We start from the raw sequence: 20,050 nt of genomic DNA, 5'->3' as shown, positions 1-20,050 counted from the left end.
GAGAGGCTGATGCCACAATCTAGCTACCTGGAACTGTGTCCTAAAGAGAGTTCTCTGGATTTGGGGTCCTGTGTTTGATTTCTACTCTGCTGCTGACTCTCCCTGGCCCCTCTGAGCCTCAGTTTGCCCATCTGTCCAATGGGGAGAACAGCCCCTGCTTGCAGGCGGGGTCTCTTGCAGGCTGGCTTCCTGCACTGTGGGGCCTGCCTGCTGCAGTTTTTCCAGGCCACTGCTTGGCTCAGCTTGCTGCCCGCAATGTTCTCGGGGAAGAGAGCGGAGCGTCCGCCTGCTCCCTCGCGCCCCCGGCGGGCAGCTGCCAGCCCGCCCTCCCCACATAGCTGGCATTCCTAGCCTGGCATCCTGGGACCCCACCCTGGAGAGAAACCAGGCAGCCTGGGAGAAAGCAGGCAGTGAGCAGGGGGTCTTGGGCGAGACCCAGATGACTGGAGGTGGGTAAGCACAGAGGGGGCCCTCCGCTCCCATGAGCTGGCACAGGGAGCTCACAGCTAAGGGGCCACAGGGAGGTCATGGCTAAGGGGACCCTCCAGTCCCCATATCTGCTAAATCTGTGAAATCAGAACCTCACCAGTCACTGTGACCCCAAGACATTCACCTCTGACCTCAGAAACTTCCAGACCTCTGCTGGTCATCCAGGCCCCATCAAGACACACCTGGGTTCAAGCCACACTGGACCAGTAATTCTCCCTCCCCTGGCACCCTGCCCTCTCCACCAGCCAGGCAAGATCGCTTGGTACCTCTTCCTCTAAGAAGCCTGCCTGAGTTTCTCCTCTGTCCTCCCTCCCTCCTGGCATAAGCCACATCTATGCCAGTCTCCTGAGGAGGTCATTGGGGGCTGAGATTCAGCAACGCCTGTCTAGCCAGGCCATGGCCACACTTCCTGAACCTCTTGCTGTGCCCTGGACCTTCCCCAGGCCTTATCTTATCTCTTGACTTCCCATGGTACAGATGGGGACCCAGATGTGGCCCAGAGGTGCCACAGTACCTGAGGCAGCACAACAAGCTGAAGCCCAATCAGGAATGAGACCCCAGCCCTGGCCTTGGCCTTAACCCTGATGCCCCAGATCTGTCAGACACGGGGGTGGGCGCCTTGCAGGCCTGGGTAACCAGGATGTCAACCTGAAACCTCAGGACAGATGAATGGACGAACAGGCGGGCGGAACAGGTGGGAGGAAGCTGGCAGGACCTGCTGGCCCATGGCCAGGCTGGGAGTCTGGGCACCTTATGCATCGGCCAGGCGTCGGCCTTCCTGGCTCCTTTGGATATAGTTTGAGCAGGTTCGGGGCCAACCCCTGTGGGCAATGGACTGTGAGCGGTCTTCTCTGTGCAGAGTGCAGGGTGGGGCCAAACTCCGGCCCCGGGACTGAAACTCAGACCAGTGACCTGGAGGGTTCCACTTCCAGGACTAGATGAGGTGGGCCTGCCTGGGCCACGCAGCATCTGAGTATGAGCCCAAGCCAAGGCCTAGCCCCATCTTGGCTTCCCCCCAGTTGTCTGGTCCTGCCCTCTGCTCTCACCAAAGGTGGGAACCTCCTCGGGGCGCCGCTCCCTCCCCACCCTGAGCTTCTTCTTCTGAGAATTTCTGGGCCACCAGGACCTCCCAGACAAGTGCCTCAGCTCAGATGCCTTGAAAGACAGGGTGTTCACTACCCCAGGGGCAGCCCGCTCTGCCCCTCAGCAGGCATCCTAGCGGCAGTGACCTTGACGATGCAGTGAGCTGAGCGGTGAGTGCTTGCTGGGCCCAGCATCTTCAGAACACCTGCCTGGCATGGCCCCTGACTTCCGTGTCAGACCCCAGTAGGAGGAGAGGAGTAGTATTTCATCCAAGGCCACGCAACCACGTGACAAGGGCTCAGTGGCAGAGCCAAGAGCAGGACCAGGCCCTGGGTCTTTCTCCCCACTTCCGAGCTCTGCCCAGGCCCTGTCTGTTTCCTCAGCATTCTTCCACTGCCAGCTGCCCTCCTCTCTCCTCCTCCCCCTGAAGGAATCTCCACGCTGGAAGGGAGGCAGCCAGGGAGAGCCAGGGGTCGCTCTGGGCTCACACTCAGACTTGGCTGCAAACCCTGGCTCTTCGCACCTCTCTGGGAGGGGCTGGCAAACAAGCATGTGGTGGCTGGCCCCTGGGGGTCGCCGGAGTCCCCCTGCAATGCCCACTCCTGGGGCGGGAGCTAGACCAAGAGGAGGGCTTCCCTAGCAGATGGAGTCATCACACCTCACACCCTGCCTCGCTCCTGGAAAGGAAACAAGGGAGCATGGGGCTGGCATATCTACCCCCCCCACATACCTCTAGGGGCCACGGCCTACAGTAAAACCCTGTCCGGTCACGCAGCTGGCAGGTGGGGTCTGAGAGAAGACAGGTGGGAGCTCTTAGACAGCTCAGTGCTCAGCCCAGCACTCACCCCAAGAGACCAGCCGACTGCAGCCCCCATCTGGCATTTCCAGAGCCAGTGTCCGTGGGGTCCCCATACCCTGTGTGATGAGCCCAGAGGCCCTGTGTGCTCTGACCTGCTGGGGACAGGATGACCGACCAGAGCCCAGGGCTGCTGATTCCCTGTGCAGTGCTCCCGTTCCTGCCCAGCCAGCCCTGGGCTCTGCCCCTGCCACCTCCCACCCAAGGCACATTCTTTGGGCACCTTCCCCGAACTGGCTGCCCAGCACCCCAACCTATTTCATGGGCCCAAGGCTCAGGAAAGTCACCCTGGGAATCTAGGCATGCCAAACACCATGCTCCATGCCCAAGACAGCGCCCCGAAGGGGAGTGGTGACCCTGCTGGGCAGTGACGAAGGCCTGGTCCACAGGTGCAGCCAAGCCACCAGTTCAGCCCACGGTAGGGCCTGAGGTGGGCAGATGGGCACACAGGACAGGCACCAGGAAGATGGGGACAGCAAGGTGACGGATCTCACTCCTTCTGGAGGGGGCGTGTCAATAGCACCTGGAAATTCCCAGCGCTTGTCGCCAACAGTGAAGTCACCTGGGGAAGTCATCCAGCCCCCCCAGTTCACCCCTGTGCCCACCGACACCTGCCGGGCACTAGCACACCAGGGCCTGCAGGCCTCTGCACCACTGAGCAGTGGGACCTGACCAGGCCCAAACAGATGAGAGGTCCTCTGACCCTCCCACACATGTTAACTGGGCCCCCACTAAGTGCCGGTGCTGTGCTGGGTGCGGGGGGCAGGGACAGCAGTCACTCTCAAGACCCCAGGCCTGGCCTTGCAGAGCCTACGTGCTGACAACACGCCCCTCCTGCTCTGTGCCCCGTCAGCCCTATAGATCCTGCCTGGGAGAAATCATCCCCTGCCCGCAGGCCCCCTCCATCTCAGACGACCACAGAAGCAGCGCCCTCCCGTCTCCCGTCACCCACCACCCACCACCCACCACCCACTCCATATCCAGCGCCTTTTCTCAGCTCAGGGTGAAGCTGCATATCCTGCTCTGCTTCAAACCTTCCCACCAAGGCTCCCAGGCCTGAGGCAGCGCCTGCCACCTCTCTCACCGCACGTCCCACCACCCACCCCACTCTAACCAGCTCCTAGCCATTCCCTGTTCCCCCAGCCCATGCCCACAGTCAGTGGTCCCTCCATCAGGAATGCCATTCTTCTCTCCAGCACATTCTTTAGGACTAAGTCAGAGATCACCTTCCATGAGAGGTCTTCCCTGGTCCACCCTCACTGCAGGTGGGTTAGGGGCTCCAGCTGTGGGTGGCACCAGGCGCTGTGTAAATGATGGGGAAGGGGCTGCCCAGTTACACCTGCACGTACCGCCCATCATGTTCACCTGGCCCAGGGACTGTCCTAGATGCTGCGGTGTGAGGGGCAGGCTCAGAGCAGTAGGGAGGGCTGGCGGGCAGGGGTGGAGGGGAGCAGGGCGCCTGAGAACATCTTGGCTCATCACCCAGATGGGGAAACCAAGGTCCAGAAAAGGGGCAGGTGGCCCCCAAGTCCACGGCACGTGGCACCAAACATGCTGACCCCATGGAGGCCACAAGCTAGCCAGCTGGGGCTACCTCCTCTGATTCCTGGTCAACAGACAATTCTAACCACCTGAAAGATATGGCTTCTAGACCCATGTGAGATGACAGGCAGTGAGCTAGAGGGCGAAGGAGTTTTCAGGAGGTCGGAAACCCACAGCAGAAGGACGCCCTGAGAGGACCCGAGAGCCACACAGACACGGGTTTTCATCTGGGCTCAGCCCCCTTGATCATAATATAGAGCATCACTGACCCTCATGCACCCTACTTTGCCACCTCCCATGTGGGTGGCCCTTGTTTAGTCCCCCTGTCCTGACAGCCAGAGAGCAAACAGTCAAATCGGACCCCAACTGGTGTGCACATGTCAGTCCTACAAGAAAAAGCCTTTCCAGGGGGCCCGGAGTCCTCCAGAAGGGGAATGCAAAGCCCTGTGCCCCCCAATTGGGGTTCCGGGGCGCAGGTAGTTATGTTCTGGAGGAAGTCCCATTCAAAAACCTTTTTAAATCTGTTTTGCCACTTGTGACAGCGAGGGCCTGTCTCAGCTCTGGACCCCTCTGGACCCTGGCAGCGCCAACGCCTGCTACAGGGAGGGTGAGCCGAGACTTAGGCCCACCACGCGTGTCCCTGGGCTCTTTCCCACCGGGGGGCTTGGCCCATTTGCAGCTCCAGCTGGGGACAGTGGCTGTACTTTTCAGCACAAGGAATACCTCGGGTCTGGGAGGCACTTGGAGTAGGGTCGGGAGCAGGACAGCCAGGGGGCGGGGGGGCATCTGGAAAGGGATGGAGGCCTACAGGTGTCAACGGGATGGGAGCCAGGGGATGCTGACACGGGCGCTTCCAGACCATGGCTGATACCCAGAAAGCTGCAGGGTGGCGTCCCCCTGGTGCCATTCTGGGCAGCTGGCAGGCTTTAGGGTCTGTGCAGCAATGGCTACTTGGGGACTGCAGAACTATCCTGCCTTCCACTCACAGCCTCAGACCAAGCCCTTTGTGGTATCCCCAGGGCCTCAGAGGCCACCTGCTCCAGCCTGAGGCTGGGAGAGGCGTTGGTGGGCAGGATTCCAGGCTGCACTGTGCTGCTGAGGCCGTGGGACGACCTTCTCAGGGCCTCAGCGTCCGCATCTCGTCCATGGAGTGGGCCAACCACACCACATGGCTGCTGGCACAGAGCACCCATGAGTGCTGGCTTCTTTCCAGGCAAGGCCCTGCCCCAGCATCCCTGGCCCTCACTCCTGCATCTGCTTGCATGCCTCCAGGGCTGGAGAGCTCACTGCCTTCCTGCCAACATCAGGGCTGGCCCAAGCCTCAGGCTCTCACTGAGAGGGTGAGGTCACCCTGGGTGGGGGGCAGGACTGAGAGGGGTTCTAGGCAAGTGAAGCAGTTCTGGGATGGAAACGGGGAAGATGGAGAAAGGGGGGAGGGAGCGCACCTGTGCCCACCCCCACCCCTTCGGCCAGCCTGAGGGGAGGCCCCATCCCCGCGCCAGGAAAAGAGGACAAACGGTGGTTTTGTCCTTGGCCAGCGGGCGGCCTGCGCCACACAATGACCCTTTCATCAGGCTGAGGGAGCCCTGGGCCGGGGTTTCATCTGACAAGGGAGGACGCCCAGCCTCCTATCCCCTTGCTGGGGTAGTGGGGAGGGGGGCTGAGCCCTATCTAAGCTGGACCCAGGGCCATGAAAAATGGAGGCTTCAGGGGAGCCAGCTGAAGCCCCTCTCACTGCCCCAGGGGAGAGGTCCTGAGAGATTAGGGGTCTGGCCACAGGCCGCACGGAGTGGCCGTGTCTGGGTACACTTCAATCTTGAGCTGACAGAGGGTCTGGGGTCCCACTCAAGATCTCTATCCCATCTTATCCCCTCCCATCATCACCCTCAGCATCTACTCAGAGCATTGGTCCAGATCCCCAGCGGGGGTCTGGGCTCCCACGGGCTGTATGAGGCTCTGGGGGACATGTTGGGGGTGGAGGGGGACAGGGGCAGGGAGTGTGACTTGCTAGGCCTATGTCACCATGTCCCTAGGGGAGCCAAATGCAAAAACCATGTGCAGTCAGGGCTTCAAAAACCACCTCCCTCAGTGGCAATCTCCTCCCTCAGGGCACCTCCACCTGCTGCCTGCACCACCCTGGAACTCCTCTCCCCATGGGACCATCACAGGGAGCACTTCCTCTCGGAGGTGGTGGTGGAGCTGGCTCCAGAGCCAGAGGGCTCTTACCCTGGGCTCTGGGTGACCTCAGCAGAGGCCCTCTCTGCTGGACTCCGGCGTTCGGTCTGCCCACCTCAGCAAGATGCTGTGAGGCTCCCTCCACTGGAGCCCTGGATGAATGGGTTTGACAATGAGTCTTGTTCCTTCTAGGATTCTCTCACGTGCTCCTGTTTAGTCTGGGCCACTCCTATCCATCATTCAAAACCCCATCTAGGTATCACCTCCACTGAGAAGCCCTGTGAAACCCCTAGAGAGTTTATCACTCTCCCCTGAACAAACCCAGCCAGCGGGCCTCCCTCCGTGTCGCTGGTGGCCAGCCTCCCTGCTCCTAATAGCTGAGAATGACCGCATCTCCTGAACACTTACCAGGAACCCAGCCGAGCACGTCTCTGCACTTGATTGTTGAATTCTCACACTCACTCTAGGAGATTTGAATTCCGCTGGCCCCCTCTGTACAGAGGACACTGCTGAGGTTACAGGATACACCCAAGCAGTAAAAGGAGGAGTGGGGATGGGAACCCTGGATCTGGGGCCTCATGAGGACTCAAGAAAAACCTGCTTAGAAAATGGGCCATTCTCCTGCAGGCATCAACACACAGCTGCAGTGCCCACTATGGCCCCAGAGGAAGCCTTTGAGGAGTCCCCCTTCCCATCCCAGCCCTCCCTCCCCACACACAGTGTCAAAAGGAGTCCTTTCCAGAATGCACCAGTTCCCCCTTTAACTAGTGGTTTACGAGCCTCACCCACGCATCAGTGATTTCTTGGAGTTCTCTGTGATTTGTACATCCTGAGCTGGGGGTCCTTTGGGTGCTAGGATTTTGTCAGGTTCCCTGAATCTAAACCCACCATGTGTACCTCTACCCATCTCCAGAGCTGCACATGCTTTCAGATCCTGAGGGCATATGGGCCTGACCTGAGCCTACAAAGGAAGGCTCTCCATCCCAAGTGATGGAAGAGGAGACTGAGGCCCAGAGAGGCCCGTGGACCTGCTCGAGGCCACACAGCAGAGCTCCTTCCACACCCTGACAGACACAGCCCTCCAGGCTGGGAACTGCTCCTCCCAAGGGCAACCTGTCCATGACTGATCCGGTGGCCCCATTCTGCCCCCACCGGGCTCTGATGCCACAGGAGTAGGCCTGATTCAGCGTCCCCCCCCCCCAACCTCCCGAGTCATGCCCACAGAGCTTATGGGGCTGCGGTGCACACCACCAATAAAGCCACAGCGGTGAAGCCGGGAAGAGGCCCAGCCTGGGCTGGGCAGTGGTGAGTGCCCCCCACCCCCCACAGCCAGGTGGTGGGTGAGTAACCGCCCTGTCACCCATGACTCACTCAGCTCCCCAGCGCGAGCGGTCACCATGAGAGGCTCGTACCGGAAGACCTGGGGGGATCATTGAAGCCAACCCCCACATCTGGGAGAGGGAGGCCAAGACCGGAAGGGACCTGCCCAGGACAGGAGGCCAGCCTGGTCCTGGCACAAGGCCTCGGCCAGGCCCCCATACCAGCTGACCTGGCACTGCAGGCCCTCCTCTTGGCCTACAGCCCCCCACCTGCCCTCCCTTGGGCCTTCACTGACCCCCACTGGCCCTGGGAGCTTCTGCTTTGACAACAGAGGCACAGAGGAGGGTATGGCTGGCCAGAGCTGCCTCGCACAAGCTCAGCTGGCCAAGCTCAGCATCAGACAGGGGCTCAGGGCCCTTCCAGGCCAGCACACCCGTCGGACCCAATCAGTGGCAGGGGCCCAGGCAGGCATGCATCTGGGATTCGCTGTGCACGGACCACAGCCCAGGACAGCGAGCTGGGAGAGCAGCCCAGATGAAAGGGGCAGGATCAACTGCCCGCCAGTGTCTGTGATCCCAGCAACGGGATGCCTTCTGGAAAGTTCTCTGGAGCAGAAATAAGCCTCCACCCAGGGCCCCTCCTGCCCCAGGCATCCTCAGAGCCCGCAGGGCAGACCTTCTTAAGCATTCCTGCAGTACTGAGGTGGGCTTACCATTGACACCCCCCCCCCCCCCCAGTTCTCAAAGACCTTTTGCCTTGGCAGCCTCACCTGCCTTCAGGCTTCATTCAGCTCCGCTGACAGAGAGGGTCTTCTCACCATGCATGCTTTCTTTCGCATCACCTGGGCCCCACTCCCACCCATGGCATCTTACACATCCGGCTTAGGCCCACCCAAACAGGGCAGGGAAGACCCAGAGATGCCTGGGGCCTCCCTCTCTTGCCCTTGGGAACGTCTGAGTTCATCTCTGTTCGGGAAAGGCTGGCATCAGCACTTTCTTCCCCCTGGGGCTGCAGGTTAGGCTGGGCTGCCTGGAGAGTGGGGTTGCTGAAGGCAGGGCAGGAGGCAGAGTCTGACTTATGCCCCCACCACCCACTCTGGACCCCAGTACTGGCCCAGGGACTTTGGGAAAACTTGCCTTGGGAGAATTCTGCCAACAAAGCTGGCAGTGCACACTTGCGGAGAGTGAGCCTGTGTGGGCACAGATGGTAGTCACTGCAGGCCCAGATTTGGGGGACCAACCCAAAAGGAAAACTTGGGGTCTACAGAGGTATACTGGCCACCACCTGCCCCAGAACCCCTCAGCTGCTGCCTTGGCTCCCGGTTCTCATCAGCTCCTGAGCCCCTTGCCCACCTCCTTCCCACAGATTCTCACTCCAAGCCACCACCCCCAGGACTCCAGGTTTCCCACCCCTGGACACCTCCCCATTAACTCCAAACCTCAGCCAGCTGGCTCCAAAAATGATTTCTTAAGCAGAGTAGCTGCGGATTCTCTAGCAAGGCTTAAGACTGAGATTCTGGACAGGGGGAGGCTCCAGACCTACACCTCCGACCTCTGAGAACCTGAAGCTGGGACTCCAAGGAATCCTGGGCTGATCCATTTCCCGGGAAGGACGCCATAAACAGGACTCTTTCCTAGCCTGAGTCCCCAATGATCAGGCGGTCCCCACCCGCCCCGCTCGCTCCCTGCCCGGGGCAGCCTGCCTCCCCCCCACCCCACCCCAGGCGATGCCTCCGCAGCCGGGGCTGCCCGCCGGGCCTGGAGCGTTCTCTGCGCCCGGACCTTGTAATTATGTCCCACAGCCCGGGAAACCGCGGGCCTCGCAGCATCTGGCTGTGGTTGCGAACTTTTGTTTCAAGATGCGCGACTATTTATAGAAGGAAAACTGGTAGGATAGTAATTTCCTAGGAGCTGGAGAAGAAATTGGCTGCGTCTCTATTAAATGGGGGTGGGGGAGCGGCGATTTATTAGGACTACGGCCGCGCAGGGGGAGGAGGTGGCGCAGGGAGCGGGAAGGCAGCGGCTGCCCCCTCTGGCCGCGTTAGGCGACCCCGGACGTGGCCCGCGTGTAAAGGAGGGGGAGGGGGAGGGGAGGAAAAAAGGGGAGGGAGAGCTAGCTCTGAGGTTTAATCAGTAGCATCCAGCTTAAATTCCCCCAAACGGCGGTTCCATAAATCAAACTTCTTTTTAAATCAGAGGCCAGAGCATATGCGTCCCATTAGGAATCCGGCGAAGCCACCACTGCGCCGAAGCACCCCCTCAGCTCACTGGGCCCGGCCGGGCCCTGCCTGGAGCTGCCCGGAGCCTCGCGGGCACTGCTGGGCCGGACGCACTCGCGCGCCCACGCTCCGCGCGCTGCCTTGGCCATAACACCCAGGCGCACCTCTGCTGGCAGCCCGCGCGCACTACGCTCCCCCTTGGCCCCAGGTGAGGAGTCGGCCCCGGTACGAGTCAGGCGGCCCAGCGCGGCGGGAAAGCGCTAGAAGCCGCAGCGACCTCGCAGGGTAGCTTGGCCGCTGTCTGGTGGGGCGCAGCATGCACGTGTATGCCAGTGTGTATGCGGGGCAGTTGATACGTGCGTGCAGCTCTCTCGAATGTGGTACGGCCGTGCGGGCCGTGTGGATTTATGTAGGAAGGGGGATCCCGCTGGTCCAGCACTCGGCTGGGACGCGCAGGGAATCTCCGCGCAGCCCGCGCGCCCTCCGGCCTTTGCGCTCGGTGCGCGCAGCCTTGTCTTCAGGGGGCTGTAAGGCCTCTTGCGAGCCACCTTTTCACTGACCCCAAAGCCGGAACTTATCACTGCCGAAACTCCCCCGCTCCCAGATCCTCCACTTCGGCGGCTTAGGCCGGCGAGGCGACCCAAAGTACCCCGACTCCCGCGCGCGCGCCAGGCACCCGGCGCCCCGCCCAGAGACCTCACCAGCCGAGTTCCCAGCCCGCCTGGCTCCTGCACTGAAGGCTGGGGAGGTAGCCCCCCGCCCGCCCACCCCGCGTGCGGCCCGCGGCACTCACAGGTAGCTGCCGCTGGACAAGATGAGAAAGATCTGCGGGCAATAGACGGAGAGGAGCGCGCTGCGCGGCGACAGCAGGAGCATGGTGGGCCCGCGCTCCTGGCGGGGCTGAACAGGCCCAGCGGGCAGGGTGCCTGAGCCAGCGAAGCCGGGGTCTCCGCGGCCCTCCCTGAGGTAGGGCGGCGGCACCCGATGCTAGGAACCTGGTCGCGCGGGTCCCGGCGCTGCGGTCGCCGGTGCCCCGCCGCCAGGGCCGCGCATCTCGCTGGGGCTGAAGTGCGGGGCGGGGGGGGGGGTAGGAGGGTGGGCAGGGGGCAGCGGGTACGCCTCAACTGCCGTCTGGCCCTTCGTCCGTCGGAACCGGCTCTGTCACTCGCTCTGGCTCACATCTCCAAGTCTCCCCAGGCGCGCAGCTGCCATTGGCCGGGCCGCCCCTACATCCGCCTCCTCCGCGGGCGGGTTTTTTAAAGGGGAGGCTGACCCGAGCGCGCTGCGGGAGCCGCCCCCAGGGCTTGCCCAAACTGTCTTGGCTCGGACCCTTTCCCGCAACTTCAGCGAGTCACACAGCTCCGGCCTGCTCTGGAGGGTGCACCTGGGGGGAGCACCACGGGATAACCATGCGGGGGCGTGCGCTCCTCTTGGGGGCTGTGCTCGGCAATGTGTGCTCTTGTGTGCATGCATGTGCCTGCATGTGCCTGTGTGTGCCTGCGGGAGCGTGGGCGCGTCTGTGAGGGCGCAGGTGTGTGCGCACAGATGCACTGTGTGTGCTGCACCTCTACTTGCGTGTGTCTCTGGTTTGGTGAGGCTGGCTGTGGGTCGCATGCACTCACTACTATGGCCAACCAGGCCCCAGCCTGGCAGGGCTCACCTGTGCACATGCGCACTGGTGTCTCTGCAGGGTCTTGCCTGAGTCTCTTTGGAGCGGCTGACGAGGGAACGTACCCCTAACAGGTGCACAGAGGCCCCCAACTCTGGCGTCCCCGCCTCACTACTTTTGCTCTCCTTTGAGGGCTTGGTTGGGATAAGTATGGGGAGGAGCTGATCCACAAGGACACACTTTTCTGAACAATCCTTCTTCCAGTGACTTTTTTTTTTTTAAGCCCAGAAACACAGGTTTTAAGTCCCACCTCCTTTTGTCTGCCAAGCCCGGCTACACATGAATGTCCCTGTAGATGCAATGTAGACCCGTTAATCTGGGGCAAAGGCACAAAGCAGGAAAGATGACAAGAAAAGAGAGAGGTCCATGCAGTATGACTAGTGGACGCAGGGGGAGTGGATTTCCTGGCTTCTAGACCTGGTGTGAAGGGCTAGCTCCAGGAGGAGGGGCTGCCTCACCCCTTCATTCCTTGGGGACCAGGGCTCTCAGGCCCCTCTACCTCTCCTGGCTCCAAGAGCAGGAGGCAGGCATGGAGCAGGGCTGGTCCTGGGACTTCATGACCCCTGTTCCAGGGGGCAAAGTGTGCCCAGACTCCAGACGGTTCCTCCAGGGCCTGGCTCAGCCTCCTCCAGAGCTGGAGCTCCTAGAGGTTGCTCAGTCCCCAAGTGAGGCGTTGTGCTTCCCCAAAGCCATTTGTTTTAAAAATTGCTCAAAATCCAAGACACATCTGGGTTGGGGCCCCAATCACTATAAGCATTGTGGAGAGCCGAGTTCTCCATTCCTGCTGGTCTGGGAGGTCTCCCAGGGGCTGCACATCTGCACTGGCTGAGGGGCACATGTGTGGGGGACTGCATGTGCCCGGGTGTGGGCTGGCAGGCTGTGATCATGAAACACACAATTTCTGATATTTGGCTGGGATTTGGTGACCCTGAAATCCCAGCTCCTCCAATTCTGAGGCCCCAGAATACACTGTCTGAAGGCATCCCCAGGGTGCCTGCAGCCTCTGTATCATGGGCATTAACAAGAAAGGCTTGACTGGTGTGCACAGGTGTTTATTGGGAGCCCCCCCCCCAACCCCAGAGCAAAGGCCTCCAGGACTAACCTTCACAGTACCCAGTGAAAGAGGTGCTACTGTCACCCCATTTTTCCCATGAAGGACAGTGGGCTTGGAGGTCAAAGAGTTCACCCGAGGCTACCTAGTGAGGAGGGGTGGCATGACCACCCGTACCTCCTCAATGCACTGGACTCCCAGGTCATTTAACCCCTTGGGTCACATCTGGGCCCAGCTGCCCTCTCCTCCCCACCTTGGACAGCCAAGATGGCTTGCAAAGAAAGCAGGCACTTTCACTCCCACAGGGGTGGGCAGGGGCTGAGCCCCCTCCCCTTAGCAGATCCCATAGTGGTTCTCAGGTTTCCTGGATGTGGTTCCACAGGGGTGTTTGTGGAGACCTCGTTTTCTCCTCTCTCCCCAGGAGTGAGAGAGTATGCACTTTATGGGGTACACCGGGGGAGGAGTACCCCCTCCAGGGCTCCTTGGTGGAGGCAGAGGGCAGAGCCAAGGCACTGCCTGGCTCTCTTATGCATTCCGAGAGGCTGGCACAGGTGCATAGGCGCACAGACTGTCTCACTCCCTGGGCTCTTCCTACTCAGGCACTGGCTACCATCCTTTTCAGGATGGCCAGAGCAGCAGTCCCATTTACAGAGGGGAACGGGAGGCCCACGGGGTGGGGTGGGGGTACTGCCCACAGTCACATCGACCTCCAAGCCCTGGAATCAGCCCTAGGAGTCTGGGTTAGGCACCAGCTTCAGGTCCTTGTGCTGCGTGGTGGTGGGGTGGTGGGGGTGGTTCATAGAGCTCTTCCTACAAGCTGGGGGTGGGGGAGGGTGGCTGCTTTCAGGTGGTGCTAGGAAGAGTGGTCACTGGTGGAGGTCAGAGCCAACTCCAGTCCCAGCTCCGCCACTTACTTCTGAGGACAAGTGACTTGGCCTCCCTTGCTGGGTATCCTAATGCTTAAAACGGGAAGAGTAAGGGCACTGAACTCCAGGGTGGCCAGGAGGGGACAAGGCCTCAGTGCTGAGAACCAGACAACAGAGAAAGCCTCATTAGGGGGTGCCCATTACTTTGGGGGCACAGTAGGAGTAATTGCAGGGGCTGCTGGAGAGTTCAGAAAGCAGTTGCCTCCCTCCCCACCCCACCCCCAGCAGACTGGATGCACGCATCCTCTCCCATAAACAAACACCCAGGGACACAGCCTACACACAGACCCACAATAAACAGAGCCACCAGCAACCGCAGACAACCAGCCCGGCCTGCAGAACTGAGACTGGGACAGGGGCCTTCCAGCCCTGCCTCTGCAGCCACCGGCCTCAGTTTCTCCATCTGTAAAATGGCGGAGGGGGAATGGACGAAATGATTCTCAGGTAGAGCTTCTACCTTTCCTCCCGGGAAAGCCGCGTCTCCCCAGGCGGCACCTGGCCGGGCAATCCCTCTGGGCTGTTCTCGCAGGCTTTGCCCCCGGCAGGGACTCGCCTGCCTCCCGCGCTGGCAGCGCACAGTAGGCGCGCAGAGTGCGGTGAGGTCGGGGACCGTGGGCGCCCCCGACGAGGCGCACCGCACCCCTTCACGGTCACACCGCGGCCCGCCCCCGCCCCCCCCCCCCCACTTCGAGCGAGGCCGAGACAGATTCTGTCTAAAGGAGATCGCAGCTCAACAGGTAAGGACTCGGCTGGGTTCAGGAATGTGGAAATACGACTCGGAGCAGCTACTGCTGCGAGCGCGGCCCGCCGGGCGCCCGCCCGCCGGGCCGCGCCAGGGGGAGCGCGGCGATAGGGGGCCGGGCCGAGGGCCCCGGGAGGGTGGGGGCGCGAGGCCCGGACCGAGCCCGAGGCGGCCGGGCCGGCCGCGCAGCCCATCCCGAGCCAGCCGGACGAGTTGTCAAGGTAATTTCAACACGTCCGGGTGATGGATAGAGACGAAGGGCCGTGGCGGGAGCCCCGGCCTGCGCGCTCGCGGTCGGGGTGCGCGCCCCCCGCCCGCCCGGGCCTCCTTGGCCGCCGGACGCCCCCCGTCCCCCGCCCCGGCGCGCCCTCCAGGCGGCTAGCGCTCAGGCCGGGCTCAGCGCCCAGCGCAGCCCGGGGGAGGGAAGGCGCGTCCCACCCCCGGGGCCTGGAGCCCAAACAGGTGAAAGTACGCGCCGGGCACGCTCACCGCTACCCGAGAGCCTGCCTGCGGCCGCCTGCGCACCCGACTCTCCTTCCTCTAGCCCTGGGCTGGACGCCCCTCGGGAGAACCCGCGGCTGCATCTTTGCCCTGTTTAGGCGAGGTATCCAACACACAGGCCAGCCCCGGATCTCCTAAAGCTGCCCATGGCCTCCTCCGGTCCCCTGCCCCCGCGGAGACACCCTGGAGGCGGCTTCTGCTGGCTGCCCCGACCCCCGGCGGCGGCCCGTGCCCATGGGGATACTCACCCGAGCTTCACGTAGAGGACGCCAAAGCAGAGAAACACGTAAAAAATCCACTTGCGAAAGTTTCTGTGCATGATCCAGGGAGGGGGGCTGCGCCATAGACAGCGGCGGCCGGAGGGGACGCGCGGGCCGAGCGGGGAACAGGCAGGGGCGGGGGGCTTCAGCGGACTGCTCTCAGCCCGCGCTGCGGCTCGGGCGGCTGGCGACGCGCGGGCACTCGGCGCGCGTTGCCACCATGGTGAGCCCCGGGCGCCGACGACGCCGCGTGCGCCTGGGGGAGTGACCTGGACTGGGGGCCGCAACCTCGAAGCAAGGCTGAGAGACCGTGGGGCCCCAGGAGCGCCGGCAGGAGCCCGGGCCCAAGCGCGGCGGCCGGGCGGGCGCTGCCTCCACTGGGCGCAGCCGCCTGGGGCCGTGCGCGCCTCGCCGAGCGCCGCGGCGGCCAATGTGTCCGCACTTGTCGGCCTCCCCAGGTGACTCGCGGCCCCGGCAAGCGAGCAGCGAGCGAGCGAGCGCGCCCCAGGTAGGAGGATCCGCCTCCCGCCCGCCCTCCTCGCTCGCCGCGCGCTCTCTCTCCCTCGCTCCCCGGCTCTCCCCTCCCTTTTCTCCTCCCTCCCCCGTGACACACAGACGCATCCACCCCCCGGACCCCCCTCCCCAGACCGGCTCCCTTCCGCTCGTCCTACCCTGACTGGGTGGGGGGAGGGGGGTTGGGTGCCGGGGGGGGGGTGTAGGCCGCGGGGGAGGGTGCGGCTTGGAAGAGACACCTGTGGAGGGGCCGGCAGCTCCTCTGCGCCTGCGGGGATGGAGGTGGGGGGGGGCGGGGAATGGATGGTACAGGTCGTGGTGGCCACTAGGCCTCCAGTTTCTAGTGGGGAAGAGAGAGACCACCCAGCCATATCGCCGTTCTGGCGCGCTTCCCCTCCCCCCAGCAATTATCCACAGGGGGTCCTCCTGGGCCACACCCTTAGCCCAGGCAGCAAAGCCTTCCCTGCAGACCTCGATCAGAGCCCTCCCTCCAGCACCCAGGGTCGCCCCCCCCACCCCCACCCCGCTGTCAGCACTGCTAACTCAGTAGGGACAGGGAAGGGACAGGCCTGGCCAGATACAGGGGGATGGCTCGGATGACCTGCAGAAGCCGTTCGGCTAAGCACCATGATGGAGACGGTTAGGAGGGTGTTGAGGGAGATTTCCAGGCTTTGGGGAAGGCTCCCGGCCCTCAGGGGGTTCCCTGCCTCCCCTCCCCCGCCGCTCCTGGCCCCCGCAGTCTGCGCCGTCTCCTGTGCAGGGCCAGGCTCGGTGTTCATGTTCAGCGCCCAGAGCGCAGGGTCAGAATGGCCGCGGCGCCTCGCACACCCAGAGTGGTCTGGCTTGGCTCAGTCCTGAGCAAATGGGCACCGGGGCCCGGCAGATCCTGCTGCGTCCAAGCCCTATCTGTTCCGAGGGGGCTGGACGGCGCCCTGCCCCCTAACTGCTCTCCTGCTCCGTGGGTGCACAGCCCTCTGTGGGTTCCAGCGTTCGGCTCCTAGAAGAGTGGATGGAACTGGGTAGCGCTTGGTCCCCAGGACCTGCTGAAACCCAAGACTTGCTATGGTGGGAGTGTGGAGGTGGGGGAGGGTGTTGCTGCCAGCCACCCTTGGTCCCACCTAGCCTAGCCGGGTCGGGGACCTTGAGCTCAGAACCTACTTCCCCCGCCCCCTGCAGTCCCGCTCGACCCCTGCCCCGATCCTCTCTTAATCCTTCCAAATCCCCTGAACCTTTGCCACGACCCCAACGCGGGCCATTCCTCCGCTCCTAGATGGGGAGGGATGGGGGGGAAGGTGTGCAGCTGTGCGGAGTGGGGCAGATGGGGAGCGTTCCCCGATGAAAGGGACGTTGGAGATAATCACAGGCAGGGAAATTGAGGCACAGAAAGAAGTGAAATGACAATAACAGCCTCACTTCTGAGTGTCCCCAGCGCCCCGAATGTCTCCCCATTTCGCGGAACGGGAAGCTGAGCTCTGGAAACAGGAGGGTCAGGGCCGAGCCCTCGTAGCTGGTATCTGGAGCCGGGCGGGCTCGTAGTGGGGAGCTGCGGGAAGACCTCGGGCATGCGGGCCGATGCTGCCACCCCGCGGTGACACTGTGGACGCTCAGAAGCGGGGCCGGGAGCGCGCCGGAGCTGGGGAATCGCTGGCCGCTGTGCCACTCTGGGACCCCGGGCTGCAAGTCAGGCAGTCTCCTCACCTTGGCACAGCGTCCGGGAGTTATCCCATCCCCCCACCTCCACCATCCACAGTTATTGCGTCCGTTAATGGGGCGAATCCTCAGGAGCTGTGGGGCTATGGTAGGTCTTAAACAATCACCGCAGTGGCGGCCTCCTTCTATCTTGGCACCTTGTTGGCCCCAGACCCTGGGTGCACCGACCCCCATCCGCTCCCGGCCCGAGGTCAGGTTGACTCTGGACCAGGAGGGAGGGGTGGGGCCGGGAGATGAGAGGGTTACAGCCGGCGGGTGGGACGCTTGAATTGGTTCATTGACTCAGCCTGCCACTCTGTGCCTCGGTTTCCCCGAGAGAACCGGAAGTAGAGCCTTGCCTCTGGGGACCCGGAGGGACAGCGGCTCAGCGTCGTATTGCCCCCTGCCGGCTGCGGGAGGGAAGCAGCGCTGGGGAGAAAGGTGGAAGGGGCAGGTATAGATAGCAAGGTCAGGTTCAAGGACTGCTCGCCTGAACTCTGGCCAAGTAGCTCACCCGCACTGGGTTGGGTTTCCGTTGGCGCACGTTCTCCCCTCTCCCTTCTCTCTCTGTCTCTGTCTCTGTCTCTGTCTGTCTCTCTCTCTCTCTCTTTCTCTCTCTGTCTGTCTCTCTCACACACACACACACACTCTCTCTCTCACACACACACACACACACACACACACACACACACACACACACACGCTTGGAACAGAAGCAGCTGCCTGGGGCAGAAGGGCTGTTGTGCCTGAGGTTCCCACCCAGCCTGGGCTGATTCCAGGGCTCAAAGACCTGTGTGACCACAAGCAGGTTCCTGCCCCCCCCCCCCATGTTCCTCCTCCAAAATGGGATTACAGCTCCAGTCATCCTGAACAGGATGGGGGCTCCAAGGGTCCTGCATCTGTTTAGAAGGAAAGATTGTGTGGGAGGAAGTAGAGGGGGCCCTTCTGCCACGGATGGGGCTCAGGATCCCCTTCAATATGGAGACCTGCCAAAGCCCAGAGGGCAGAAGTCTCCAGAGTCAGGGCACCCTGGGGACCACAGATGCACCTTAGGCCACCTTTGGGGCTCGATGGGGCTCAGCTGGGCTCAGCTACTTCTTACCTGTGTGACTTCACCGTCTCTCAACGTCTGCAGCCTGGGTGTCCTCCTCTCCATGTGGGGGTAACAGTAGCACCTACACTCCCCATGGGGTTCTGACAGTTGAATGAGTTAACCCATGTGAAAGTGCTGGACAGTGACTGGCACAGGGCGGGGGCATTCAGTCAGTACAGGTTCACCTGGCATCTGTGACCCCTGCCTGTCCCTTAGCGTCATCACATTCATAAGCCCCTTGTTCTCTCCTCTCTATCCCCCTTGTCTTTTCTTCTGTCACTTGAGCACACCAAGCTAGTTCCTGCCCCAGGACATTTGTTCGTGCTGTCCCTTCTAATGCAGTGCTCTATCCCTGGTTCTGTATTGCCCCAGCTTAAATGTCCCACATCGGAGGGGCCCTCACGTTCCTCTCCCCAAAATACTCACTGATATTCTCTATTATAAAACTCTGCTGTTCCTTTTGTGATACTGAGGACAATATATCACTATTTATTTCCTGTCTATCACCAGCCTATAAGCTCCATTAGGACCAGCTCCACATCTGCTTTGGTTCCTTCCCTATCCTCAAGGCATAAGATTGAACCTGGCATATAGTAAGTGTTCAATAAGCGGTTGAGTGAATGGTTTTCCAGGAGGCAGCTGGCATCCATGACCTGCAATGTTGCAAGCTGTGGAGAGCAGAGACCTGGCTCCTTTGACCTTGATTCTGACCTCAACCACCATCTCCAGCGTCAACTATACCCCATTCGTGCTGCCTTCCTCCTGCCTCACTCTTACATCTTGTCACTGGCTCTGCAGACAAGTATTTCCTGTGCCCCAACAATTCATACTCGGTTACACTGAACATCTATTGGGCCCCTTCTGGAAAAGGAGCATGTGCTGGTCTGTTGGACCTCACACAGCCTTGTGAAATGATGCTGCTGAAGTCAGTGCATAGATGAGGAAACTGAGGCAGGAAAGGACGTGCTTGGCCGAGGTCACACAGTTGGTGGAGCTGGGATTCAAACCCAGGCCCATCAGGCCCAGAGCTTGGATTTCTTTCGCTGTAGTCTCAGCCTCCAGGGAGGCAGGGCCTGTGCCTCATGAAGTGGAGGATACACCACATTTTGCTGCTGGGAGCCCCCAGTTCAATTGGGGGACACTGAGTGTGGTGAGAAGCCAGAGGAGAGGAAGCCGTGAGGAAGATGCTGATGCACTGGGCAAACCCCAGGGGCAGTGAGGTACCTAACAGAGGCCTGGAAAGGAAGGCAGGTGCAGTGGGAAACGCACGCCCGAGATGTCCTGCCCTAATGTCAGGGACTGTGAATGTGGTGATAGAATGCCCATGCTATGTTCTGTTACATGGCAAAGGATGTGATAAAGTGACTGATCAATAGACTTAGAATTCCTCAAACAGGGAGTACCCAACTGGCCTGGCCTAATCACATGAGCCCTTCAAAAGCAGAGAATTTTGCTTGTGGCAGGGGGGCAGTCAGAGAGACCTGAAGCACAGGAAGGATTTGAGGTGCTCTGCGGGCTTCAAAGATGGAGGAGACCTTGTGTTGAGGAATTCAAACAACATCAAGGAAATGAGAGTGGCTCCTGGCTGACAGCCAGCAAGGAAATGGGGACCTCAGTCCAGTAGTTTCCCCCAGCGCCAATGAGCCTCCGAGTGAGATCCAGCCATGCCCACCTCTGGGTTTCCACCTGGGAGACGCCGAGCAGAGAACTCAGCTACAGGACTTGCTGGACTTCTGGCCCACCGAGCTGTGAGACAGCAAATGGATGTGGCTTTAAGCTGCTAAGTCTGTGCCAATCTACTACCCTACAGCAATATAAAACAAATATAGGACAATTTGGATATGCAGACTTAGGGAGCAGAAATCCAAATGATGGCATGGTGTGAGCAATGGCTGCTGGGTGCCAAGAGGTCGGGAGCAGAGT

General features: G+C 61.4%; 1 protein-coding gene across 5 annotated transcripts in view; it reads right to left on the bottom strand.

Annotated features, from left to right (window-relative positions):
- The window catches only part of WNT7B (Wnt family member 7B), a 50,262-nt gene extending 34,888 nt beyond the window's left edge, over positions 1-15,374 (bottom strand). Inside the window, exon 1 of one of the 5 annotated variants that reach the window (XM_019739269.3) lies at positions 14,821-15,374. In XM_019739269.3, coding sequence (XP_019594828.1) covers positions 14,821-14,891 — 71 coding nt within the window. In that variant the 5' untranslated portion in view covers positions 14,892-15,374. Of the gene's footprint in view, positions 1-6,553; positions 6,573-8,234; positions 8,780-8,903; positions 9,086-10,476; positions 10,842-14,820 lie in introns of those variants that run through there. The other 4 variants (XM_019739268.3, XM_074326562.2, XM_019739270.3 and 1 more) reach the window with 4 other exon arrangements.
- Positions 15,375-20,050: the final 4,676 nt, after the last annotated feature.

This window comes from Rhinolophus sinicus, chromosome 1 (genome assembly GCF_057876585.1).
Source record: "Rhinolophus sinicus isolate RSI-liver-muscle chromosome 1, RSI-T2T, whole genome shotgun sequence".
Lineage (NCBI taxonomy): Eukaryota > Metazoa > Chordata > Mammalia > Chiroptera > Rhinolophidae > Rhinolophus > Rhinolophus sinicus.
This window is presented reverse-complemented; position numbering and strand designations above follow the sequence as displayed.